The following is a 27,129-nucleotide window of genomic DNA, read 5'->3' as shown; positions in this document are numbered from 1 at the left end:
CACAGCCAAGAGTTGTTAGACCTTCAGAAACTCTGAACGTGTGGGAGGGTGCTGGGGAAGGAAGGTTGGGATCAGGGGAGCAGAGGATGTCTCTCCCCAAATCCCAGAGGGTGGTTAGCAACTTCCCTGGGGCAGAACTGGGGTGTTGTCTGAGGTACAGATGAGACCTGGGTTCTGAGCTCCCTCAGCTCTTGCCTACCCCTCAGAGCACTTTCAGCTACATGTTTGGAATGGGCCGGCCTAGCTCATGCCCCAGACCAAGGTTGGGACTACACCTCATTCCCCTCGGCATCCAGCAGACCTCAAGAAGAGGTGACTGAACAAGTGGGCAGAGGGGAAAAGCGGAGGCTCAGTGCTTTTCAAAAAGGGTGACCCAGTTGCCCAAATCTAGGAGAGGGTGAGCAGGGCTTGGGTGGCAGTGAAGCAGGAGAGGCTAAAGGAGGTGCCCTCAGGCTGGAGGGCTAAGCACCAGGAGCAGCGGAAAGGGAACAGGGGGCTCCCCAGGGCTGGCGGGAAATGACCACTGCACACAAGTTTAAAATGGGAACCCAAACAACCCACCCAAAGGCTTCAATATGAGCTCCTGCAGCCGGCGGGGCCTGAGATCCGTCTCTCGTAGCGTCCTTCTCCCTCCTGGCTCTCCTTCCCAGCTCCACTCTCTCCATCCCAGGTAGTGTTGGGACAGCCAGGATTCTGTGACCCAGGACCCTCTCTGCTCCTCTTTCCTATTTTTATTTAGAGGATGACATCTTTAGAAAGATTTAAAACTCCAAATGTTTCCAGGTTTTATTTAACTTTCAAGTTTACCCAGTAACTGAGACTAGATCACGAGGCCAATGGCAATATGCTACCCTTTTCTAAGTGTGCCCAGCAGGGTGCCAAAGGCTTTACATGGATTACTCGCCTTTATTCCTCACAGAAATCCAGCAAGGTGGGCAGTTATTATTCCCATTTTACATATAGGGAAACTGAGGCTGAGAAGTTAGGCTCTTTGCCCAGTTAGTGAGGCCATATTTCTCATCCTAACCTCACCACTGCCCCCTACCGCACCTTCTCCACCAGCACGGGGCGGGACCGGGGGCGGGGTAGGGGGCAGGGCCCAGTTGCACCCTTCTTAAACAGCTTACAACAGAGCTTTTTATGGCACTTTTTAAAAAAATCCACATAAAATCCTCAGGCCTTGCTTACTTCTCTGACCCAGCTCCTATTTATCTCCCTGCCCCCACCCTGCTGCACCTGTTTTCTCTGGCATTCCAAACCTCTTCTTACCTTGCTGTTCCTCTCTCTACCTAGTACACACCCCCACCCCAGGCTTCCTCATCGCTCAAGTCACAACTCAAATGTTGCTCCAAGAGGCCTCCCTATCTAAACTAGCAAGGACACATACCCATACTTTGCTTAGTATTACCATCATTTTAAATTCTCAGCATTCCTTTACTTCCTACTGTCTTTTGTCCCCACTGTATAAATCTCAAGTTCCCTGACATTGCATTCCTAGCCTTTCAAACACTACCTGGCACCAAAGAAGATCCAAATAAGTATTTATGGAAACAAATAGAGGGAGATGGAGGAGTCAGGATTTGAATCCATCTGTTTGGGTACCTCGTGCACCTATCCATACGAGGTCTCTTTAAACAGCCAGAGATGAGCTTTATAGATGTGGAAGAATACATCCCAAACTGCTAACATGCTTCCCTCTGAGAACTATGTGGAATGAAATGGGGAGGGACCTTTCTTTTAGCCATATATATTTCTATATTTATTTGAATTTTTGTAAGCTACATTACTTTTGTAATCTAGAAAATAATGCATGCAGAACTAGGTGATTTCACGCCTTCCTCAGTGAAGTCTCCTTAACCGCTTAGAGCCAAGTATGTTACCTGCGCACACCTTCCATAGCTCAGATTTCTCCCTTCAGCTGATGGTAGAGAACATCAGCACAGCCTCAAACCATCTGTTCCTACGCAGAACCAAGCTAAGATTATTTGAAGAACATTCTGGGAAGCAGTGCTTCTCCACCCAGCAAGACATCAGAATCACCTGGGAAGTTTCCTGAAATGCAGACCTCTGAGTCCAAACCCCAGGATTGAGTTTACTGGATACTGCACAGAAAACCATGCAAGGCAATCCAGAGGGGACCACTGGTTTAGGTTGACACACTTCCAGGGATCTCTGCCTTTATCATTGGATCAGTTTAGGCTGGGGCAGCCATGCCCTCCCCAGAATCACTGCCCCTGGAGGTGGTCTTTTGCACCCAACTCTCAAAGTCTGTCAGGGGTAACTAAAAACTGCCCTTTTGCCCTGTTGAGGACTTAACCATAACTCACAATTCTTAGTACCTTCCACCTCAGCCTTCGCCTTGGGGCCCCTGAATCAGAGGGAGAAAGGGGTGGTATCACAGCAGGTGCCAGCTAAAGCTCATCTGTGCTGCAGCTGAGGCCTTCATGGTGGGAGCCTGTCAAGCACACGAACAGCGGCAGGAGGAAAGCTAAGAACCACTATCCTACACAGCAACATCTGAGGGGCTTCAGTTAGGACTTAGGGCCAGGAAAACCTGACTCCCTAAAAGGACTAAAATTGTCTTTATATATATTACATAAATGTATATATGTATAAGTGTGTGTGTACACACACACACACACACACAAACTAGGTAATGGACCATTTCCTTTTTTGTCCTATCTGAGGAAGCTCAGAGATCACCTTTACCCTATAGCAACTGTTTCTCCTATTTTTATCTTTGGTATTGAGTTCTATTTTCCTATCCTTATTATTTGCAAAACTGCTTCAAATCTTTCCTATAGAGATGGGGCATAAAGAAATTCAGTGAGTAAATATTTACACAGCACTTCTTACCATGTTTCCCCGAAAATAAGACCTAGCTGGACAATCAGCTCTAATGCGTGTTTTGGAGCAAAAATTAATAAGACCTGGTATTATATTAATTACATTAATTATATTGTATTGTATTATTATTATATTAAAGACCTGGTCTTACAGTAAAATAAAACTGGGTCTTTAATACAATAAAATATTATGTTATTGTTATATATTCTTATATTAATTTTTGCTCCAAAAGACACATTAGAGCTGATTGTCCAGCTAGATCTTATTTTTGGGGAAACACGGTGTCAGCAAACTTCTGTAAAGGTCTTTGCCAGAGCCCAGCTCTGTCTACAACTCCATGAACATGAATGAAGAAAGTTCCTTCTATACTTTCCTTTAGTGACCATCGTGCTGCCCAACAGGACCAGGACAGCCAGGGGAGTGCTCAGGACTGAGCTGAGTTTGCAGGGACCTATGCCAAGTCTGTCCTCCTCTTTCTGGGTCTGTCAGTGACCTTGGACAGAGCTCTAGTCCCTCCAGGCCCATTCCTCACTTCTGACTCTGCAATCTTGATTTGCAGGTTCCTTCCAAGGCCCCTTCAGTCCCCTCTACCCTCTGGGGGAGGCAGGGTGAAGAAGGATCTGACTTTACCAGACCCATCCCTATGCTCCCACCCCATCTCCCTCCTCACCCAGGTCCCAAATAATCAGGCCACACACCAGGTTTCAAGTATCTGTCTCTTCCTTTCACTCTCTCAAAAGAAAAAAAATAAATTGCAGAAGGCGGCAGCATTTCCAGTCTTCCCCTGGACACCCAACCCCCAACCCCTGCCCCCCACCCTCCCTCCCACATTCCCACTCCCTAGACCCATCCCTCCCCTTTTCCCAAAAAAAAAATCCCAGGGGAAAAAAAAGCCACAGTTAGACCTTCCACTCATGCAAACCAGCAAAGAAAAAAGGTGGGGGCATGTGGAAGGCAGGGGACCCACAGTGTAGTCCCCCACTTATCCCCCCAAAAACCACCTCTGAGAAGGAAAAAATGGAAAAAATAAATGAGAAATCAAGGGACATGGGAGTTATGACGTGAGCAAGGGTGACCCCAGACCCTGCCTCAGGAGAGAGCGGAAGCCTGTGGCCCTGCATCCCTGCAGTGGGGTGTTCCTTGGGGGGGCCCTGACTTCTGGAATGTGTGTGGGAGAACATGGGGGAGGGGTGGCCCCCAGTGGGTTCGTGTGTGCGTTGGGGGCGGGCAAGGACAAGGGGTCCTAAGGAGCAAGGGCTGGGGACCAGGAGCCTGGCTCCCCCCAGACCCCAGGTTCCTGGGATTCAGGAGCCCAGTTCTGGGGTGCAGGGATACATGCAGAGGAGTGTCCCCCCTCCAATGGGCTGGATCCAGTTAGAAAGGAAATAAATAAGAAGGGGTGGGAGGGAGGCTAGGGGGTGCGAAGGGCTTGGGCAATTCAGTCCAGACCAAGGGCCCGGGTGATGGAGGCAGGGTGAGTCCAGGCCAAGCCAGGGCAGGAATCAGAGTCTCTCTCGGGCTGGGACCCAGATGTAGGGGCCTGAGAGGTCCTCGATGACACGCTTCACCTTGTGGTAGATCTCCTCAAAGCTGTCGCCCTCCACGATGGCTGGGGGGGGGGAGCAAGGAGTGAGGCCAGATGCCCAGCCAGGGGGGTGTCACCAGCTCAGAGAAAAGGGGCACCTTTTTCTAATTGTCCAAGCCATGATCCATGGAGCTGCACCCACCCAAAGGGGGCACCTCTTTCTAAACCATCCACCCAGTGATCTCCACTTCTTTGCTACCTCCTTTTCCGTTCTTGAATCTGAGCAAAGGCTCATCATGTGCTGGCAATGGGTTGGCTGCAGCCTCACCTGAGAAGCACTCTGTGAATTCCTGCTCCAGCTTGGTGGCTCTGTCGAAGGCTTTGCGGGCTTGCTCCTCTGTGATCCTCTTATTAATCTCTCTGTAGAGAGTGAGAGACATACAGACCTGAGGGTGAGTGGGTACTGCCCTGCCTTTTCCCTCCTCCATCCAAGGATGTTAAATTGCAACCAGTATTTTTCTTATTTGGAGCATGAAACAAAAAATACAATTCCCAATATCCTCTGGAGCCACAGATGACCCCACACACACACACACACACACCTGCAACCCACCCCAGCCAGGTATGGCCACTCCAGGGACCTCTCCAGAGCCTCATTCTCCCAGCCTTCAGCCCCAGTGAAGGGATTCAGACTCTAACTCCCAACAGCCCCAGAGGCCTTGGCTTGCCCCAGCAGGTGTGTGCCTCAGGGGCTGCTGGGAGTTGTAGTCCTGCCTAGCCCAAGGAAGAAGAGGGGAGAGGCCTGAGATTTCCTGTATCCTCTGGGTTCCAGCTCTCTGTACAGTTCCCCCTGAAGGGCTGCTGGAGTCACTGCCCAGGATTCTGAACGGGAGAGTTCAACACAGAGCCTTCTGAGGCCCAGGGCCACAGTTGTAGGGGCGCGGAAGGGAGGCCCCCTGGGACCATACTCACAGCACATTCTCCAGGGAGCGGGGGCGGATGAAGATGGCGATAGGGTGCAGGTGGGCCGCCTGCAGCCGCCGCACGGCATTGGCTGAGACATCGAGGATGCAGTGCTTCCCCTGGGGGCAGGCAGGGTGGGCGGAGGGGGACCAGCAGGTGGCGGGAAAGGACAGACAGAGGTGCCAGGACAGGACACAGTACAAGGAAAGGCAGGGCACAGAAGGTTGGCCAAAAGGGAAGTGACATGGATGTCAAAAGACATGTGAGCAGAGAGAGTCAAGGTGGGAAGGGGATACGGACAGACCGAGTGAAAGACAGAGAGAAAAAGGGAAGGGTCAGACAGACAGCAAGGGAAGGGGCCAATACAGAAGTTGGGGATTAGACAGATGGATAGGGGGTGAGGAACAGGCAGGGAGGGGACCCAAAAGAAGGGGCATAGCAAAGCAAGGCAAGAGGGGCAGAGCAGGGTGGGGGTGTGGAAGATGGGCCCGGACAGATGGGGCAAAAAAGCAAAGAAAAAGGAGAAAGGAAGTAGGATAGAGGGAGGAGGGAGGGGAGGATAGACAGAGGACAGACAGATGGAAGGAACAAGGAGAGACAGATGGGAGGGAGGAGGGGCAGATGGAGAAAGGAGCAGTGGAAGGAGAGAGGGCAGGATGGGGGGCAGCAAGGAAAAGGAGGTAGCAGAGGAGTGGAAGAGGGGAGTGGAGACCCCAGAAACAGGTGAGGGGAGAGGATCGGGCCAACGGGGAGTAAGGCAGATGGGAGGGACCGAGGTAGGGGAGGCCAAGCCACCAAGAGCAAGACCATAGGAAGAGAGGAGAAATGGGGCAAGGAGGCGGGAAGGGGAATAGAGAGGGGCCAGATGGCCATGCAGAGTTTGGGGTCAGGAAGCAAGGGAGGGAGGCAGGCAGCAGAGCAGGGCACAAGAGAGCAGGCGGTCAGACAGAGTTGCCCAAGAGGAGGAGAAGGAGGTGGAGGAGCGGAGTCGAGACCCAGCAGGGAAAGACACAGAGAGAAAGAGAGTTAGAGAGAGCTGGAGGAAGGCCATGGGGTGGGGAGAGGGGAGGAGGAAGAGGACAGGGTGCCTGCTGAGCCCTACCTGTTCTGCCACCTCTCGTACAGACTGGACGCTGGTTCCATATAGGTGGCTGTTGTACTGGCCGGCCTCAATGAACTTGTGCGCCTGAATGTCCTTCTCCATTTTCTCCCGGGACGACACAAAGTGGTAATCCCGGCCATCTATCTCATACTCTCGCTTGGGCCGTGTCGTATCTGCCAGGAAGTCACCCCACCCCCCCCAAAGATCTAACCACCATCCCTCTAGCTCAAAAGCTGCCTACGTCAGCCCCCAGAGTGCTCAGCTGGTCCTTCAGTGGAAGGGGCTACTGGGGAGACCAAGACTGAGAGGGACAGGACCACCCTCCCAGCACCCTCTGGGTCCTCCTAGTCTCTGGCCTTGAATGGCGACCGTGGAACATGAGAATGGCTGAGAAGCACCCTTTGCCCAAAAGAGACTCTGCCTATGGCCTTCATGTGCCCCAGCCCTACATCCACCTCCATCCCAGGCCCTGGCACTCACGGGGAACACAGGATCCAAACTTGTCGGGGAACTCAGAGAGAAGGTCATCATTGGCACGGTCCTTGGTGGGCCCGAGGATGATGATGGGGCGAGCATAGTGCACTGAGGGAAGAGAGGCAGCTCAAGCGGATAACAGAGCCAGGGAGCACGAAAGGCTGAGGCCAAGGCAGGGGGCAGGGCTCACCTTCCATCTGCGTCACTGTCTCGTAGCTCAGAACCGAGTCTTCCCGACCTAGTGAGAGGTAGGGCGTCTGCAAGGGGCTCTGAGACAAGGGACTCGAGGCCCCACGTTGCCTTCCTGAGGATATCAAGAGAGGCTCAGGGCTCCTCTCACCTCAGGTCTTCCCAAACTGACCCTACCTACCCTGTGATCCAGAGCTGGAGCCCCAATCCTAGAAAGAAAGAGCGGGCCATGTGGTTGCTTAAGAGTTCACCCCCTGAGTTCCCCACTCTTCCACCCATGCTCACCTCCTCCTCTACCTACCTTGGCCTTTAACCTTGACCACTCCCGTCGCTCAACCCTGTGGGAAACATGATGGGGGATAGGGAAATGCCCAGTGAGGGACCCTACAGCTCCCACCCACGAGACCAGCTGATAACCCCATCTCCCAGCAGTCCCTGGGCCCCTGTGCTCCTAAATGAGATGTCTGCCCCCAAGGTTCCTGGGAGTCATCGTGCCCAGGAGGTCCAGTGGACAGACTCCCAAGAAGTCAGAGGACAGACCCATGCCCTATTGGCTGCCCATCCTGGGGACCTTGGGGGCTTTGGTGCCTGTGGCAGGAAGGCTAAAGGCCCTGGGAGCCTCACCGCCGTTTGCTGGGAATAAAGCCAATGTCATCAGTCTCGCTGTCAGAGTGTACCCGCCGCGCCTGCCACCACTCCTCATCACTGGCGTCGATTACATGCAGCACATCCCCAAAGCGGAAGCTCAGGGCCTGGCTCAGGAAGCCGCAGTCCTTGGTCTTGTCGTAGTCAAACAGGGCCCTGGAGGGCAGGCGGCCATTGGTCAGAACCTGGCTGAGGACTCCAGCTACCCTGAGACCCAGCCCAGAGGTTCAGGGCCAGGAGTCTATAGCAAAGTGTAGCTGCTGATGGCGCTCCCACAGGTGCCGTGGATTCTCAGGAACCCAAGAACTGTATGGGGACCAATAGCTCTACTATTATTCATAATCACCACAACTATTAACTATCATTCAGTCAACGCTGTGTCAGCCATCAGACCAGCTCATGGATTCAGTGCGATTTCTGAAGATCTAGAACACCATCCTCCAGAGAAAGCAGTCTGCAATATGCACGCACGTCACAGTCACAGGGATAACTTGGAATCTGCTCAAATTCTTTTTTTTTTTTTTTAACTTTTTATGTATTTTAAGTGTTTTCCAGGACCCATCAGCTCCAAGCCAAGTAGTTGTTTCAATCTAGTTGTGGAGGGCGCAGCTCACAGTGGCCCATGTGGGGATCGAATCGGCAACCTTGTTGTTAAGAGCACCGCGCTCTAACCAGCTGAGCCATCGGGCCGCCTCCGCTGCTCAAATTCTTAAGGAAAAAAACATTACTCTTTGCAGATTCTGGTTACCATTATTAGTATCAAATTCCTGTCAATAAGCCCTAACCCCTGGGGTCAGGACAAGGGGAGGAATGACCATTGAGAGAGCCAGGACAAAGAACAGGACAGTGAGACAGGAAGAAGGAAAGAAATGCCAGGGTTATCCGGCATCATCTGGGACTCAGAAATGACCAACCCTGGGAGCAAACTGGACCCCAGCAGGGAGGGAAGGGCCGAGCAAGGTGCCAGTTTGAGCCAGGTGTCTGGGTGGATGGTAGTGCCATTCAGCAAGAGAGAAAACACTGATTCGGCAAAAGAGAGAGCACAAGTAAGTAAGTGCACAGGAGAAAGAGATGAGCTCGGTTTCGGACATGTTGAATGTGAGATGCCTGTGGGACATCCCAGTAGACGTGTCCAGAAAGCAGATGGCCAGAACTGCAGGTCTGGACCTCCAGGAAGAGGTCAGGCCAGAGCTGACAGCTCTGAAATCAGACAGCCACAGAGTGGAGCAACAGAGGAGGTCGTTTGAGGGGACTGAAGCCCAGAGGAAGAAAAGAGAAGATCTGCAAGACACAGTGCCTACCCCTGGGGAGGACAAGAAAGAGGAGCCAATGGGAGAAGGAACCCTGAGATGGAAGCAAAATGCAACTAAAGAGATAAAGAATGAGAGCGAGTTTTGGTCCACCTTTCCTGGACTGTGTCATCCGAGGATGTGCAGGCAATATTCTGAACAGCTTAGAGATCCCCTGCTCTGTCAGGGGTTAAGCTTTGAGTTACCCAATTGTGGGGCAGCTGGGAGGTCCTAGGGGAAGTGCCAGGGTGACCAGGGGCTAGAAGGCAGTAAGGATACCTAAGGCAAAGGCTGTTTTCCAATTGCTATGGAGTATTCCAAAACGCTAACCTGTGCAGCTGAGCCCATGAACACCAGCTGAGTGTCAGGCCTAGGTGGGGAGGAGGAACCAGGCAGGGTTTCGGGGAAAAGCTGGCTGGAGGACGGGGGTCACACAATGAAACAAACTCAGCCCAGGAAGCATCTGACCTGATGTAGAAACCCCTTTTGGGGTTGCTCCGCAGGGAGGCAGTCCCTGAGCCCAGGCTGCTATTCATGAGCTGTTCCCGAAGGTCGTGGATCTTAGCTTCGAATCGGCTATACTCTGAGGAAAGACAAGGTTCCTGAGCTCTGGCCCCATCCTACTGCCCCCCTCCCTCTAACCCCACTGAAGCCAGAGCTGAGGAGACAGAGTTTTGAGGCCCAGCTTAGCCCACAAGAGAGGGAGCTTCAGGCCTGATACCTTCCGGTTTATACTGAGCGATGATCGTGACAGTCTGACCTGCATTTTTCAGGGCAATGGCAGCCTGCTCATGGCTGGCATTGCGGAGGTCAACACCGTTGACCTAGAGGGAGGAGGAGAGGCTGAGTCACTGAAGATGAACACCAGGCTCCAGCCTACCCAAGCCCGGCCCAAGAGCCCTGGGCCCTGCCCTGAGGGGAGGGGAAGGTGTGGGCAGGGGCTGGCCTTCCCTCACCGAGAGGATCTGGTCCCCCTTCCGCAGCTCCCCACTGAGGTCCGCAGGGCCCCCAGCCAGGATAAAGGAGATGAAGATGCCTTCACCATCCTCGCCCCCAACAATGTTGAAGCCCAGGCCCGTGGAGCCTCGGTGGATGACAATCCTCCTTGGTTCTCGGGGAATGTCTTCTTCCCCCAGCAGGTCCTTGGCTACTGGAGAGTAGCGCCGAGGGGAAGTGGGGGTCATGGCTGTGGGGTAGTCAGTGCCCAGGTAGCTGCTATGACTGATCTCATTGTCCAGGTGCTGGGAATACGCTGAGGGAAGACATGGGAGAAAGAATGACATGGAAATGGATGGAGGGAAAGAGCACCCCCCATCCCACCTTCTCCCTAAGGAACCAGGAGAACCAGACTCAGGTGAAGGGGAAGTTATTCTGCCAGAGATACTAGGATGGGTGGTAAAGGGGGACATCAGATCACAGCAGTATCAGAGGCAGGAATTAACAGGTGACGTCAGGGGTTGGTTCTCCTAGGGGATAATGGATTCGAAGTTACCTGCCCTAGGTATGCCAGGATGATGAAGTCAAGGCAAATGTTAATACCAAGGTTTTGATATTTTCTTTTGGTTGTTTTTGTTTGTTTGTTTGTTTTATCTTGGCCATTCATTTGAAACAATAAAGTCCTTTGTGTAACAGAATTTCCCACGTTCCATTAGGTAAATTCTAATATGGGAAATCACTGCTTGCATCCCTGTGGTGTTAACATGTGCCCCTACCCTGTATCTCCGGTAAACTGGTAATTCATACTAGAGACTTAGTCAGATTCAAGTTCAAATTTTTGGCACTACTTCATAGATGGTGGTATGTACTTTATACTGCATCACCTCAGGATGCAACAACATCTTTTTGTTAGTAAGACTAATTGGCCAGCTCAGGTATTGTCATCCTTTCACCTAAGAGTTTTAGCAGACACTGATGACCACTGCCTGGTTTGGATGTTTCCCTAGGGAGAGCAAAATAGTGATGTTCTACATTTTTGTTTTCCTTTTTGAGGGTGGGAATACTTATTAATGGGAATTCTTCTATAAAAAAGAACTTCCTCACATCAACCAGTTGGTTGGTTACTCTAAAGTGCAGTTTGTACAGGAAAGGGAGAATAAATGCTTGACTTGTTCCCTTTACTTGCCAGGTTTTAGAATGAGTTCCCCAGCATCCTCCAAAGGTACCCATTATTTTGAAGTACCATTACGATCTCATAGATTTGGTTGAAGAGCCCGTAGAAGCCCCTTCAAGTTGGTCCTGTGTCTTTGACATAACCCTAGCAGTCTTAGATATCTTCCTTGACCACTGATGTTATGAGCTCATCTTGTACATTTCCTGCCCAGGATTTGGAATCAAGGAGCCAAGATTCCTTCTGGTAAGTTATGGCATTTAGAAACACTACTATATGATTTTAATACAGTTTTACAATACGATTTCATATTTGGTAGAGGCAGCCATGTCTCATTATTCTTTTCTAAAAACTTCTTAGCTATTCTCCCAAATGTATTTTTCTAGCTGAAATTTAGAATCAACCTGTGAAGTTTCCAGGGAAGGTGGGGGCGGGCAGGGACATTAAAATTATGATTAGGATTGCATAAAATGTATAGATTAATTGGACAGGGTTGAGATCTTCAGCATTTAAGTTTTTCCATCTGGAAGCATGGTGTGACTCTCCATTTCTTCCAGTTTTCTTTTATGTCCTTCAGTAAAGTTTCTTCATTTCCTTCATATAAATCTTACGTACTTCTTGTCAAGTTCACATTTGCAAAAATGTTATAGAATTTTTTTCTATGGCAAAAGGGATCTTTTTACCCATTCCTTTTTCTTATTGTTGGGAAGTTACTAATTCTTGTAATTTTTCTTATATATGGCCACATTCTTAACCATATTATTTCTAAGTTTTTTCAGTTAATTCACTTAGATTTTAATCTAGATAGACAATAATATGATTTATAAATAAGAACAAGTTTATTTCTTCTTTTTCAAACGTAACATCTATTTATTCTTCTGGCCTCACTACACTGCCTAAAATCTCTAAAACAGTGATTCTCTAGCAGGGTAATTTTGCCTCCCAGGGACTATTTGGCAATGTCTACAGACATTTTTGGTTGTTCTGACTGGGAGGGGTACCATTGTCGTCTGATAGACAGAGGCCAGAGATGCTGTTACATCCTACAATGTACACAACAACCCCTACAATCAAGTCCAAAAACAACAATATCAACATTGAGAAATGTTGCTCTAAAACAATGTAGCATAACAGCAGCAATAAGAGGTATCCTTGCTTAGTTCCTAACTGAATGGACATGCTGCTAGGATTTTATCATTAGGAAATGTTTGTTGTTGGTTTCTGAAAGCTATTCTCATCACATTAAGGAAAATTCCTCTGTTCCTAGTTTACTAAGTTTTCATATCCCAAAACAGATGCTGAATTTCATCAAATGCCTTTCCCACATCTATTTGAAATGAACTTAAGGTTTTTCTCCCTGAACTTTTTAATACAATGAATCAAATTAAAAGGTTTTCTAATATGAAACCACCTTTAGTTTTCTGAAACAAACCCTACTTTGTGACAATGTGATTCTCTTAATATGCTACTGTGTCTGGTTTGCTACTATGTCATTATAAACATTTACATCTCTATTCAGAAGCAAAGTTGGCCTATACTTTCTTTTACACTATCTTTGTAACCATTTGAACTGCCCTTATAAAATGTGAAACTTTTTTATCTTTTCCTATACTCAGAGAAAGCATAAGAATAATCTATTCCTTGAGGATTTGATAAAATTAGCCATAGAACCATCTGGGCCTTGTGCCTTCCAGGGGAGAGGCTGTTGACAATATTTTCTAGTTCTTCTATGGTGACCGATTTTCCACCTATTCTCCAAATACAGGCAGTGGCAGAGGTTGTACCTATTTCATAGGGAGCATCTGAAGAGGAATGGTCACCGGGGATGTCATAGGGCTAGCTGGGATCAGTCATGGGGAGCTTTGGGGTTTGGAGGGCTCTCACAGGTTGTGATGTCTGGGGGAGCATAGCTGTCACTCAAGTAGGCATTGCTGGGCTTGGCCACCTTTAGGTAGACAACATCATACGTGTTCTTCAGGGCTGCCACAGCATCCTCATGCATGACGTCCTCCAGCCCCACACTGTTGACCTGGGGTCAAGGGAAGCAGAGCTCAGACAGGAGCCAGAAACAGCCTCAAGATAGAGACACACCAGTGAGCTGATAAGGAAGCCTGGGCCCGCTCAGGGCCAGCAGGCGAGACCCAAGTGTGGGCTAGAAAAATGATGGGGGTCCTCACCGCCAGAATCTTGTCTCCAATCTGCAACCTTCCGTCCTTGTGGGCTGCACCCCCTTCGATAATCTTGGTTACATAGATGCTATTATCTCCAGGGATGTGCTGGTTCCCTACACCCCCTGCGATGCTGAAGCCAAGACCTGGATGGAGCCGAGGGTAGAGATGGGTGCCCAGGTGCTTGGGAAGCAGGCCTTGACAGGGGACAGTAGACATGGGGGTGGCAACATAATGGGTTACTACCTTTAGGCCCCTTGATGAGCTTGATCTCCATGAGCTTCTCAGCTGGGGGCTTCCGGCGCATGACGTAGAGGCGAACTATGGAGCCGGCCTCCTTGAGGGCCTCCACAGCAGCTGAGTGGGTCACCTCCCGCACATCCACTTCATTTACAAACAAGATGCTATCGTTGACCCTGAGGGCAGCAAGGTGGGCCTGAGCCAGGAGCTTCCTGCCGCCCTGGCCCTTCCTTTCAAGGGAATCAGCATCCTAACCCCTGTTTCCTCTCCCCACCTGAGGCGGCCATCCTGGGCTGCAGCCCCGCCGGGAATGATCTTGGTGATGAAAATGGATGGGTCGTCACCGATGTGTGGGTTGTCAGTGCCACCTGCGATGCTGAAGCCCAGACCCGAGTTACCCTGGGCAGAAGGAGGAGAAGACGGTCAGCTCCCCTCACTACCCACTCTTGATAAGGCAAGTGGGGAGGAGAACGGATTTGGGAGCTGTGACCAGAGCAGGAAGGGACAAGGTTAAGAGGCTGACCACGTGGAAAACATGGGCACAGAGAGAAGCACAGACAGGGAGCAAGGGGACCTCGGGTGAAGGAGCCTGCTCACCCTTTCCAATGTGATCTCCTCGTATTCCATTTCCCCCTCGGTCCCGTTCACCTGCAACTCCAGCATGGACCAGAAACACAGAAACAGTGAGACAGACATTCCTACCTGAGAGCCTGTCCCTCCCCTGCTGCTGGGACCCAGGCTCTCCCTCTCTCCCTCCTTCCTTCTGCAATGGCTCCAAAATCTAAACAACTCACATATCCTGGGGCTTCTAGGGTGTCTGTGTTGACAATCACAGGGGGAGAATTGGCCTGTGAGGGAAAAACAGGAGATGAAAAACTGCCTGAGCCTCGTCTCCAGAGGCAGTCGGTAACCAAGAGTCCTAGCAGCCTGGCTACCCTTTAAGCCTCTTAACCAAGCCTGCTCTGCTACCCTTAAGAGTCCCTCAAGGACCCAGCCTCAATCCATATTACATATACTTACATGCACACGTGTGTGGACCTAACTCTGCCCAGCCCAGACCCCCTGCATGTGTAAGGAGGTATCTGAGAAGCAAGGAAGGAGACAGCCAGACGGGTGGGGGGGGGCAGGGGGGAGAAGCAGCAGATGGTAAGGGGGGGAGCCTCTCACCGGATGTAACACCACAGGGTGTTACATGCCTTATGTACTACACACATACACCCCAGGGATTGTGTCCACTGGGTCCTGGCCCCCTTGCTGCCCTTATCCCTGTCCCTATCCACCCACATAGACCCTGATACCTTCATAACCCTCCCTCAGATTTACCCCTCACCTTCACACATATCTGCCCTAAGCCCTGGGCCCTGGGAATCCCGGGTTCCCCCACATGCAGGGCCTTCCCTCTCTCTCGCCCACCCACCATCCAATCCACCCCTTCCTCTAGGGACTCTGTTGCCTAGCAACAGTATCTAAGCCGAGCCCAGGCCTGGGGAGACCCACCTCCTGGAGGTCCTGTTGTCAGGACAACGGGAGGGGATGAGGCGTGGCCTAGGCACGACCAGATTCTCCCACTCAGAAGGGATCCGGTAGCCCCGCCTCTCCTGCCCTGGGCCCCGCCCCCCCTTAGCCGGCCGAGAAATACACGCTGAAGAGGTTTGTGGGCCCTGCGCATCATGAATAACCTCCCTTCCTCCCTCCCCTACGCCCCTCACCCTACGCAGTGCAAAAGGCGTCAGGAGGAGTGGTGAAAGACATCCGGGTACTATCTTCTCATCTATTCCTCCCCCGCCCCACTTCATTCAGGAAAGGGTTAAAGTGGGGCGTTCACAGGCCTCTGACGTCAGTCACCTCCAAGCACCAAGGTCTCTAGACTCCGGGGCGGGACCAGCTTTAGGCCCGTCCTAGGGGCTTCCCCAATTGCCAGGGCAACGGAAGCCACGTCTCCATGGCAATGGGGGGAGGTGGCCAAGAGCCTCCTTCCTGGGTCCCAAACCTACCGCCTCCTTAAACAAATATTTATTTGGAGCCTACCAAGCAAGCGGGAGGCACGCTTCACGATTCCCCAGACTCCTCTTTTCCCCTCTAAAGGGGTCTCTCCTCTCTCCTACTGCTGTTTCTCAATACTACACATTACCATTTTCAAGACCTATAATAGATTTCACACCCATACATCTATTAACACCGTCCTCCAACCTTCAAATCTCAGCAAGTGCTGTTGTCCAACCAACAGCCACTAACACCAAAATCTTATCCACATGTCCATCCTCCATCCAGCAGTCTACCGTCAATCCCCACCCCCATCCCAGGACCTCCTTCCTCAGACCTTATCCTTTATCCGGGACTATCTTCACCTGCTTCTGATCCCTCTCTACCGCATCCCACATCCTCCATCTACATCCCTGTCCCACCCTTCAGTTTCCATCTTTGAAACCCAGCCTCCATTCTCCATCTGCTTCCCTGTCCCTGTCCCACCTTCTCGCCCTATCCCTTTTCATTCTCCTGTCCTCATCCTCCATCCTAACTTCTGATTCCCTGGAGAAATCAGCACCACTCCCCTTACCTCATCTACAGACCCTCAAGATTCTGTCCCCAAATCACAATCCTTCATTCTCAACCCATTCCCCATCTCCTCTGAAAATTGGGATTTCTCCTGTCTACCAGCTCAGGCCTTGTCCTGAGACCTCCCTCCCACGCTTAGGCCTCCAGCACTTCATCCTTCTACTTCACTCTGCTACCTGAGCTCTGACTCCCACAGTCTCTAGCACTGCACTAACTGTCACCTCTTAAGCCCCCCTTCTCTCATCTTCCCCCTCCTCAGAGAGTTAATGGCCTCATCTCTAGTCTTCTTTCCTCCACTCCTTGCAGCCCTCAGAGTTTCTGAGGAATACTCTGCACTATCTCCCCATCTCCAGGGCCTTACTTTCCTTCTCAATCAGCTCAACCTGCCGCCCTGATTTCAGTCTCATCCCATTCTGTCCCCTGCCATGGGACTGCTTACCCTTATGTTGTCTCTCCGTTTTGCTGCAAGCCAGAAAATGGTCTCTTTCTCTCTTTCTCTCTCTCCAACTCGTCTGCCAGCCACCTCCTTCTCACCCCAGAACCTGCTGCTGCCCATGACCTGACTCCTCATCCTTTGGCTCAGAAACACCCTCCCCATCTTCTTGGTTAACGGCATCCCCCTTCCCAAGCCATCTCACAAGATCCTGGAATCCCAGGCCTGACCGCACAGTGTTCCCCTCAGTCTCACAGCTGGCCTGGTGTTCTCCATTCCTCCCCATCCTGTTCCCCCAAGAGGAAACTGAAGGGGAAGAAGATGGAAAGTGGACTGAAGGATGGAAGGTCTAAGAAACAAGGCCTCTCCAGGACTGGAGAAGGAAAATCAGAGGAGTAGAAGGGGAAACAGGTGGTGGTAAATAATAATGGGGGGGACAGACAGGGTACAGAAAAAACATCTGGGTGGAAGTGAGAGTCCAAGAGGATAAGAGAGGGGAGGCATGGGAGGAGGGAAGTGATGAACAGCAAAGGGGGTAAGTGGGGGAGGGAGTAAGCTGGCTAACTGAGGAATAGGACTGATCAGGCCACAAAGGGCCTGAGCTCCGATCAGGGAAAGGGAGGAGAGTGCGTGGGAGGAAGAGAGAGACAACATCAAGAACCAGCCAGCCAGCAGGGAGGGAAAGGCAGTGAGGAGGGGAGGGAGCACAGGAGCAGACCAAAGGCAGGGGTAGGGGACAGAGGCAGAATGACCCTACAACTAGAAGTCTCAGGCCAGACAGAAGGACCAGGCTGGAGACTAGGGGGACAGGGAGAGCCAGGTCCAGGGGCTGGAAGTGGAGGGGGTGGGGAGGCAGGGATGGGACAAGAGCAAATGAGGACAGCAAGAGCTCTGAACAGACTTTGGACACGAAAACAGAGGTGGGGAGTGTGAAGGAATGAAAAGGGCCTAGGCTTGGTGAGCATCCTGGGGGATGCACACATCTCTACACACTTGCATACAGACATGCAGACACTCACTCAAAGGGATACAGACACAGAAACGCATGCGTGCGCGCGCGCACACACACACACACACACACACACACACACACACACACACACACACACACACTGGTTTTAAGCTCTACATCCACTCCACTTGCCTGTCCTGTTTCTTTTTTGTGGGAACAAGGTGTTTCTAGCTCCCCAAACATCCCCTCCCCCAGCCTCCAAGAACCTAAGCCCCAGTCCCCCTGACCCAGCCTCCTCCCACCTACGGCATAGCCCTACCGGCTGTCACCCTACCGGCCCTTGGGGGGTGGTCGTAACTCCGAGGTTCCAAGGGCCGCACTGGGGAGGGGGCCGCCCGAGTCTCCTACCTTGCGGGGGGAGAGGTGGGCGTGGCCCACGACCCCACCGACGGGGCCTCGAGGTGGGACAAGTTCCTCTCTGCCACGTGCGCCAGCTCGGGGGCGTTTACCTGGTTGGGGAGGTGGGCCGGGCTGTGCTCCAGAGGGGGTGTGTCTTCATCTTGGTAGCGGTATTTCTGGGAATGCGGAGGAAGTGTCACTGGGGCCGACCAGTGCCTGGGGCGCCAGGCTGCCCGCCCGCCACCTCCTCTTCGCCTAGCCAGAGCAGTGCGGAAGGCCCTGGGGCCTGACCAGCTCCTCCCCCTCCCTCTCCTCCAGCCCATTGGTTCCCCTCTCTCCACCCTCCCCCCACAGCCCCCTCTTCTGCCAAGGTTTTGGCACCTCTCAACCCTTCCCAAATCCCAGTCCCATCCCCCAACTCCTCCTCACATCCTAGGACTCCAGCCTTCTACTCAGCACACTCTCTCCTCTGGCCTTTTCATCCCTTTCCCAGGCCTTCATCCCTAAGTCCCTCCATCCTTTCAGAGCTGCAGCCCTTCTGACAGTGGTATCCACATTCTCTACATACATCCCCAAATTCTTTGCTTTTCTATCAATCCTCATCCCACTTCCCTCACTACCTATTTAATCCTCCTACCCATGTTACAACCTCCCTCTTCCAAACTACAGTTGCTGGTCCTGCTCTCCATTCTATCCTGCCACCCCACCCTCATTGCCTCAGTCTCCCCACTGCAGCCTCTACCCCGTGAGACTGGTTTTCCAGCACCCTGCATGCCCAAGGCAGGGACCACAATCAGGCCCTTCAACTAGCAGGTACTTGGCATCAGCCCCCCAGACAGGACAAAGCTAAACCTGGCCAGTTCTTCCTCTAAAAGTCCCCCTTTGCAAGTAGTCAACAGAGAGGCCAAGAGTCCAGCCCCACCTTTACAAATGCCCACAGCCCAGCCAGGTAATCAGATGTACTACAAGGGGATGGGGGAGGAAAGAGGAGGACAGAGGCAGTAGGGCTAAGGAGGGGGCCAGGAATGGGTACCAGGTTCCAGGTTCCCTGACTTGGGAAGGGGGTAGAGTGCTGATCTTCAGGGTAAAATCCTGGTCTCCCTCAGGTCTTTTGGAGTGAAAGACCCAACATGACCCCCTGACTCCTTTCCCAACTAACCACCTGCCATCTCAAGGGCCTACCGTGCTAGCTTAATAGGAACACCAGTAAAGGAGATTAACTGGGGGCCAGAGAGAGAGGAAAAGGGCAGCTGAAGACAGGACTGAAGGGCAGCAACCCTGCCTGGGTCCTCCTACATCTGCCTCTGCCCTCATGCTGCTCCCCTCCTCAGGAGCCGGCCCCCCCTGAAGCAGACCCTCCCAAACTCCAGGATCAAGGAAGGAAGAGAAGGGTATCATGTGCAGGGCTCCCTCAGGGACTGGGGAAGACTGAATATACTCCCCAGGACATGTGGGTAAAAAGAGAAGGCAGAATTTCCCTCTCAAAAAAGTGTCTGAGAAGCTGAAAGTACCCCAACATTTGGTGGTCAACAGTTGCAAAGTCCAACTGGAAGAAGCTTATCAAGGTCAACTCCTGATACTAGAAATAAGATTCTGAAATTTCTGAAGATGATGAACCAAGGCTGAGGATGTAACTCAACTTCGGCTATAGCTGAGGGTGCAGTAAGGGACTCGGAGGAGGGAAATAGTACTGGCAACGTGAAGACAGACCCAGGACACAGAGACAACTAGCATCAAGAAATACCTCGATGCATTTGAAGAGCCTTAAAGTAGGAAAACGGGCATGTGAAGCTACACTCCCTTTCTGGACCACAGACTTGGAGAGAGAATCCTGAGCTCCAGTTTCAATACCATGGACACAAAAAGCAGACAAGGAAATGGGGGGGGGGGGAGTATAAACTACATAATCCTCCTCAAAGGTGGGGCCATCTTGGATAACAGAATTAGATGAACTGAGAAAGGTTGTTCGTTCCACACCCTGAAAAGGTGGTCTTCAGCCTGGACAGTGCAAGAGCTGAGGGACAGTGCCCCAGAACTGGAGGGTCCAGGGAAAAAGGGAAGAGGTAGCCCTCCTCTCTCCCTTCACAATTCCCTGCATGATCAACAAAGTGGGCCCAAGGGTTTCAGCTTCAAGTTTTGGAGTTCTGGAGAGGGTCTGAGCCCAATACCCCACCATCTTCACCCCACCTCACAGAAAATTCCTGAATCTGATGATGAAATGTCAGGGTGCACATAAAGAAAATGGAAGCATGGAAAGAGACATTTCATCGTTTATTCTAGAGAAGAAATGAAGGTAATTTTTTTTTTTTTTACCACAGTGAGACTGCAGACATCTCTCCCTGTACCCCTCCAAAGGGGGGGGGGGGGAGGGTTGTCCAGAACTGAGGACAAGGCTCCTCCAGATTCGGAGACAATGTTACAGAAATGGGGAACAAGGAAAGAATACGAAGTTCCCAGGATGTGGTTGAAGGAGCTTAGAGCCTATGTTCAGCACTTGGAAATTTTCGAAATACATGTAGTAAGGGGGGAAAAATAAAGGAAAGCCGTCTGGAGGGGTAGGGGTGGGGGAGAGTAATTCTGAAACTGCAGACTGGGAGGTGGGAATGGGATCAGCACCTCTCAGTCCCAGAATACATGACACCTAAAACAGAACAGGCAGGAAAGGAGGATCCCTTCTTTTACCCTACTGGGACTCAGGGCCCAGACCTGCGACAATTCGGATGCTATGGGGTGCAAGTCTGAACCACCAATATACTTGGGCATAAGACAAGTAAAAGGCCTGGGGGTCGCTGTTGTTCCTTCCCCCTTGGCCCCCTCCTCACTGGAGACCCAGTTGCACAGAATGACCTGGAATCGAGGCTTGCACCCCAAAATAGAGGGGTGTGAGTGAAAGTGGATGATGAAAAGAGGGGACACCCACTGCGCTGTCCGCGAGACACTGCAACCCAGAGACCCCGCACCAAGCAGAAGAAACAGCGACAGCTCTTGAAGCTTGCACCCTGAGATTTGGGGCGTCCGGAAAGAAGGGAGCGGGGCCAAAGCCCGTACCGCGGCACGTACCACGCAGAGACACATGGAGGCGAATCTGTTCCGAGCCGACATGGAGAAGGGGAGGGGGACTGAGGGGAGGGGTGGGTGGGAGAGCAAGGGTCCCGGGGTTGGGGGGAGGGGCAGAGGGGCGGGGGCTGCTGCGGCCGTGGCGACTGGAGGCTGCGGCGGGGGGTGGGGGGGGGACAGCGCCTGCGCAGTGCGGGAGAGCGTCACGATGGGAGAGAGGGAGTGAGGGGAAGACCCTCTTAGCCTTCAACTTCCCTTGTTCCAGCTTTTTCTCTGTGGGCTTCACCTTCCACAGTCTACTTCTATCCCGACCCCTTTACGAGCAGAGACACTCCTAAAATTTACCAGTTTATTGCTGTGGTTCTCAGGGACCCCTTATTCCACCTAATCTGCCACACCTGAAATCACCAGGCCCCTAACTATTCCAAACTTCGCCTGACCTCTCATTACTACTGGACTCCCAAGGTGCAGGAAAGGAAGCAGCACTTCCCTCTCATTTTAGAAGGGCCCCCCAAAAACTGTCTCCCACATGCCCCTCCCCCACCTCCCCAAAGATTGTTAATGGTTAATGTGGACAACATCCCCTCAGATGCCAAGACATCTCCTATTCTAACCAGCAGTCCAGCCCCACCTTGTAGCCAGACAAGGGTTTTCAAGAGTTTAAGGACAACAGATCGTGGTCGTGCCCTCAAATTAATCTATCCCTTAAATTATCCCTTTTAAAATCTTATCTACCCCCCTATCCACTAAGAGACCTTGAAATCAGTGCAAATATTACTCTTGCTCTAATGTAAACATCCAAACAAGCAGTCCTCAAATTTGTTTGGGGTCTCCTGTCCAAATCCCTGTATCTCATGAAATACTCATGACTTTCTAATATACCAGTCCTCAATACCACCAGACCCCAATTTCAGGGAATACTTAATGTATCTTAAAGCTGACCCTCCAAATTAAATTGCAACCTCTTCAATTTATTCCCAAACCCTTAAGAGATACTTCCCTATTCCTTTTCTTTACTCCTTAATTTCATACATTACTCCCTTTTCTGGCTGCTCTCCCTGTATCTCAACATCCCCTCCAATCCTTCTGAATTCTGTTAGAAGATTGCTCCCAAATATATCTATCTGCCCCATACTCAGGACCTTAAAAAATATTCACCAAAGTAAGATCTGGCCGGCAATTTGCAGTGACCCACAAATCTTCCAGAACACCCCAAATCGACTGCCTCAGGTCTCTTCAGAGGCTTCCATTTTCTCCAAAACAACTGGACCTGAAAGTATCTCTTCTAAATCACCTCCCACAGAATGCTCACCTTTGCAACTCTTAAAGCCCAGTGAGCAGTCTCTTCAAATCTGTTTCTCTGGCTTCTGTAAAATGCCCACACATGGCAAAGAGGACGGACTTTCCTAGAATCTCGCCTATGCCCCCTATTTACTATTAACCGGAGATTGTTAGATGCGCCCCAAGATGACCCCCAATGTCCTAGTTTCATATCTTGATAGACTGCTTGGATTCTCAGAGCCAGTGAGTAAGGGTCTGAACTCGAAATTACTCCTAGACTAGCAAGTGCACAGTTCTCCACCAGTGGGCGCCATGACCCATTAAGACCCTCCCCATCCCCCATTTCCTTTTTCCCTCCATTTTCCGTTTCCCTGTTGCCTGGCAACGCAGCAATCAAGGCCTTGGCTGTCGCCTAGCAACCGTCTCCCAGGAACATTGAGCTGAGGTAGGAGGTTGTGCTCTGATGAAATCTGAACAGGCCTCCATCTTAAGAAAATTGAGACGTCAGACCGCCCAACCCCCGGATTCTCCCTTCCAAAGACCCCCGCGCCTCGCAGTGACTTAGGCAACAAGCCCCTCAAACCCTGTCTTCTTTCGGCACAAGGGACCACGTCACGCCCCTGCCAGGCCAGACCTGCCCTCACTTTCAGGTTACCCAGCCCTAAGGCCCCGCCCCGTTCCAAGGGCTGTTGCCCGCCTCCCTTGAGAGTAAGCCAGACCCCGCCCACCCGCCTCCAGGAGACCACGCCTCCATCCACTTCCCGCCCATTTGCTCTCCCACCCACCCCGGCCTCGCCCACACTGTCCCTTCGCCACGCCCCTGTCGGCCAATGAATGAGGCAGTTGGCCAAACTGCCCCGCCCCCGTCATTTTAGCTTTGCCCAATAAGGACCACCCGGAGGGTTTAACCGCTTCGCCTCCTGGGCTCTGGCCAAATACCCCGGGTCTTTCCCCACTTTCCCCCCTCCCCCACTAGTTCTGCTCCGCCCTTCGCCACCCTCGCCCGGCCCTCAAGTCCACCACGCAACCTCAGTCGTCGCCGGTTACCATGGCAACGGCGGCAGCAGCGCGGGGAGAAGGGGGAGGGATGGGGGCGGAGTGGGAGAAAGGGATGCTCAGAGATCGAGAGACACCGGCAGAGAGAGACACACATCGTAAGAATAAGTGTTAGCTGTAAAGGCAGAGTTAGCACAAAGCACAGGGCCTGGCACAAGGTAGTCATTCAATAAATATTCCTTAAATTACTGCGGCAGGAGTCTAAATATAGGCAATGAAAGATGGAGGACTCTCAGATGGAGCTGGGAAGCTCAACGACCGCAAAGCCTAAGCACCCCCTATTTGGGGGGGGTCAAGAGCCATGTGCCCCCTCCTGGCTCTTCCAGGGCTACCCTCCACTGCCCTGGATAAAGATGAACCACAACTCCCAACAGCCCCACGGGCAGCAATCTTCTAACACTGAGGGATTTTGTGCCTCAAGGCCTTATGGGAGTTGGAGTCCCCGCCATCCCAAGACTGACAAGTTTTCCGGCCAAGGAATGTGGCAACCCTGGGTCTCCATGCCTCTGTAAAACCCCAAATTTATGATCCTCTCTGTGCAAGGCTCCTTACTTAATGGATGCTCAACGTTGGGCTCTATCGAAGAAGTAAGAGTCTGGAAGAGATATGGATAAGCCCCCTTTTCCAGAATGTCAGTGCAGGCAAGCCCCTCACCCTCGCTCACATATGTGTTCACGTGTTGGAAGCAGAGCCCACACATTCCAACTGCCTTTCTGTGTACACCTGCACACGGGACCACAGCCAGGGAGGCTAAGGCTAAGGTGAAAGCTAAGGGCTGGAGACAGGAGGAGCAGAGAACCAGAGGACATTAAAGGAGAGCAGGCCAGAGAAACTGAGGCCCCAAAAATCTACTGAAACTACAAAGGTTGGGAAAAAGAAGCAGCGTAGGAGAAAGCTCACAGAAAAGGGGACCAGCAAGTAGCCCTGGAGATGGGATGGGGGCTCCAGACCTAAAAGTCCTCAGCCCTCAACCTCTTCCATCCATGTTCACACGCACACGATGCATGTGTACACACATGTGTGAGTTTGTGGCAGGGAACATGTGTGTCCTCAACTCCCTCCTCTGAGAAGCTGCAGTTCCCACTAAATATAACCCCCTCCCCAGCCAGTGACTCACCCAGACCCCGCCTCCCCGGCCCCCACTTCCTGTCCCACCCCCCAACCCCCAGCTGCCTGCCACCCGCCCAAGCCACCCTGCACACACCAAGCATCCAGATTTCCAGTCCCAGAGTCTCACAGCCAAGACCTAGGTATTCTGCATCCACCAGGAGCTTGCTGTGCTCCCCATCCAAGCTCTTCTTCCCTTTCCAGGCTCCAACCACAGGGACACCCTAGTACAGATCCTCACTGCTGCCAGTCCAGCCGTCCTATTTCTTTTCACTCCAGTCACCTTAAATCCAGGTGTCCTCCCTGACTATGATCCCAAGTGTCAGGGGTAACAGGAACAATCCCCTCCATCTGCTCTTCTCCCTCTTTCTCAACCAGGGGTAGATAAGAGTGTGGGAGGAGATGGGGGTATTGGGCACCTACTTGGGCCACCCCCAAATTTTGCACCACCCACCTGGTCCCCCTCTTCAAATACCCTCTCTTCCAAAACCTCAGGAGCTGGCAACCTCAGCTGCTGCAACCTTCTGCCTCCCATGGGAGTGCCCCAGATCCTAACCTCACCTGGTCCATTCCCTCAGGTGAATGTCAGGCCCCAGCTCTCTGACAACTCCCAGCTCTCCCCATTCCATGTGACTGCACCCTAAATTAACAGTTTCCTCAAATTAAGAGCACCCCCAAATGTATCTACCAGGAGATGCTGGTTCTATATACTGAAAGCAAGCCCCTTCCCACAGTCTGATACCCCCAGACCAGCCAGGCACTCGCAACCAATAACTTCCTACTCCCATGCCATGCCAGAAAACCCCTGAAATTGGACAAGGCACATGGAAGCCAGCTTGTTCACCAGGAGGAAAGACGACCCCCCCCACATAGTCAACCTTCTAACATACACAAGCAGGATTCCCATGTGAGCCAGGCTTCTCCTTAAATAAGTCTCCCTCAAACATTGTTGGTGAACCCCAAAACCTACCAGACCCCCAAACCACAGAACACCCCAAATTTTCTACTTCTACCAAAGAGATCACTCCAGGGGGCACCTGTGGCCAAACCCAGCGTTTTCTCAAATGGAAACCCCAAAACTAAATTAGGACCCCAAATACATCTTCTGATGCTCCCCAGCCCCAGATTAGATCTAACCCCTCCCCACAAACTCATACCCTCCCCCCAGTTTAGTGTCCCCCCCATCAGGCTTACCTTGGTTGTCACTATACAGAGACAGTCCATGTTGGGGGGCCTGGCCGCGGTGGCGGGTTAGGGGCTCTGACTTCATCGGAGTTTTGTTCCTGCCCTCCGTGGGTTCTCACCCCTCCCCCCTCCGCACCCCACTTTTGCAGGGGGAGCCAGGATGGGGGGAGGGGTGAGAGGGGAAAGAGGGTGTTGGAGAAGGGAAGGGTAGGGGAGCGTGGGAGGGAGGGGAAGGGGGCCCTAAAAGGGGGTCCCCTATAGAGGGGAGGGGGCTTGGGGAGCACACCCCGGTTCTCAGGAGGGGCGGGGGCACCGGGGGCTGGCAGCCCCGGGGCTCGGGGGCTGGGGCATGAGCTGAGGTGGGGGAGGGAAACTGGATTTCGGGGAGCCCCGGGGTGGGGGGGTGTCTTGCCTACTGGCCAGAGGCTAGGGGCCTTTGCAGGGGAGGGGGGGGGGCTTGGAGGCGGCAGCGGCCGAGGGAGCGCTGAAGCTGAGGAGGGAAGGGGAGAGAGGAGGAGAGAGGAAGCAGGGGGAGGGAGGGAGGGAGCGAGGAGCCAGAATGGGGGGGGTGCCTTGGCAGAGTTAACTCCTTCAGTGCTGGCAGGAACCCGGATAATGGGAAAGGATATGGAAGCAGAAGCGGAGAGGCCCTGAGGCAAACATGGAGACCTGGCCAACCACCAGCAAGGACAGCAGACATGACGAGGGTGGATTTCATTTATTAGAGGAGAAAGCACCCATAGTTGGGCTGGGAGCACCCATGTTTGTTTAAATACTGGACAGGCCATGGCAGGGGGTAGGGCTGAGGGAGGGGCTGGCAGGAGGGAATCCCAGGCTTAGTTCTCCCTCAGGATTCACAGAAGGAAACCCAAAAAGTAATTATATCCTGTACTCTTTAGTGCCAGAAATGGGGGCAGGCAAAGGAAAGGAGGAAGCCAGAGGGAGAAGGGGCTAAAGGACAGGAGAGTGCATTCTTTGTCCCCCTAACTCAGGATTTGTCCCCAGGATCCCAAAGTCTCAGTTCAATATCAGGAGTACTTTGCTTACCCCTTCAACCCTGCCTACTCCCTCAGGAAGTCAGACCCCCACCCTCACCCCCTTACCTGATTCTCTGAGATGGAAGCCTCATAATAGTCCAGGATGTCTGTCACAGGAACAGCACTGAGTTACCCTCCCCCACCCCTGCCTCCCTGGCCACCCCTGCCATCACTTCGCTTCCTTCTTTCTGGTAAGGGAGGAGCTCCTCTAGCCAAGGCTAGTGGATAGTCCCTCAGGGAGGGACACTGTTAGCATGACCCCTGCATGAAACTCCTGCTTGGACCAAATAATCTCCAGGCTCCCAACCAGCTCCCAAATTCAGTAATTGCCCTCACGAGCTTAGGCCAGACCATTCCACCATTGCCCCTCAGAAAACTGGGACTACTCACCCAGCAAAGCCTGGAAGAGGTCACTGTGCAGCACTGTGAGGAGACGGGGTGCCCATCGCAATAGTGGGGGAGCCAGGAGCCAGAGGGCTGACCTGGGAGCTGGTGAAATGCAAGTGAGGGTGGGCGA

At 52.3% G+C, this 27,129-nt stretch overlaps 1 protein-coding gene across 1 annotated transcript; it reads right to left on the bottom strand.

Moving 5' to 3' along the window:
• Nucleotides 1-3,549: 3,549 nt before the first annotated feature.
• Nucleotides 3,550-25,744, bottom strand: DLG4 (discs large MAGUK scaffold protein 4). The gene is given in 21 exon segments (XM_019745102.2): nucleotides 3,550-4,456; nucleotides 4,701-4,792; nucleotides 5,345-5,454; nucleotides 6,438-6,610; nucleotides 6,918-7,019; nucleotides 7,102-7,149; nucleotides 7,282-7,309; nucleotides 7,402-7,438; nucleotides 7,725-7,901; nucleotides 9,503-9,617; nucleotides 9,756-9,858; nucleotides 9,991-10,286; nucleotides 13,026-13,170; nucleotides 13,319-13,455; nucleotides 13,556-13,725; nucleotides 13,824-13,948; nucleotides 14,147-14,206; nucleotides 14,344-14,397; nucleotides 17,899-17,940; nucleotides 17,943-18,065; nucleotides 25,585-25,744. Coding segments are annotated over 21 exon segments (2,274 nt in total). The 5' UTR covers nucleotides 25,615-25,744; the 3' UTR covers nucleotides 3,550-4,349.
• Nucleotides 25,745-27,129: the final 1,385 nt, after the last annotated feature.

The sequence above is a fragment of the Rhinolophus sinicus genome, linkage group LG15, assembly GCF_036562045.2.
Source record: "Rhinolophus sinicus isolate RSC01 linkage group LG15, ASM3656204v1, whole genome shotgun sequence".
Lineage (NCBI taxonomy): Eukaryota > Metazoa > Chordata > Mammalia > Chiroptera > Rhinolophidae > Rhinolophus > Rhinolophus sinicus.
This window is presented reverse-complemented; position numbering and strand designations above follow the sequence as displayed.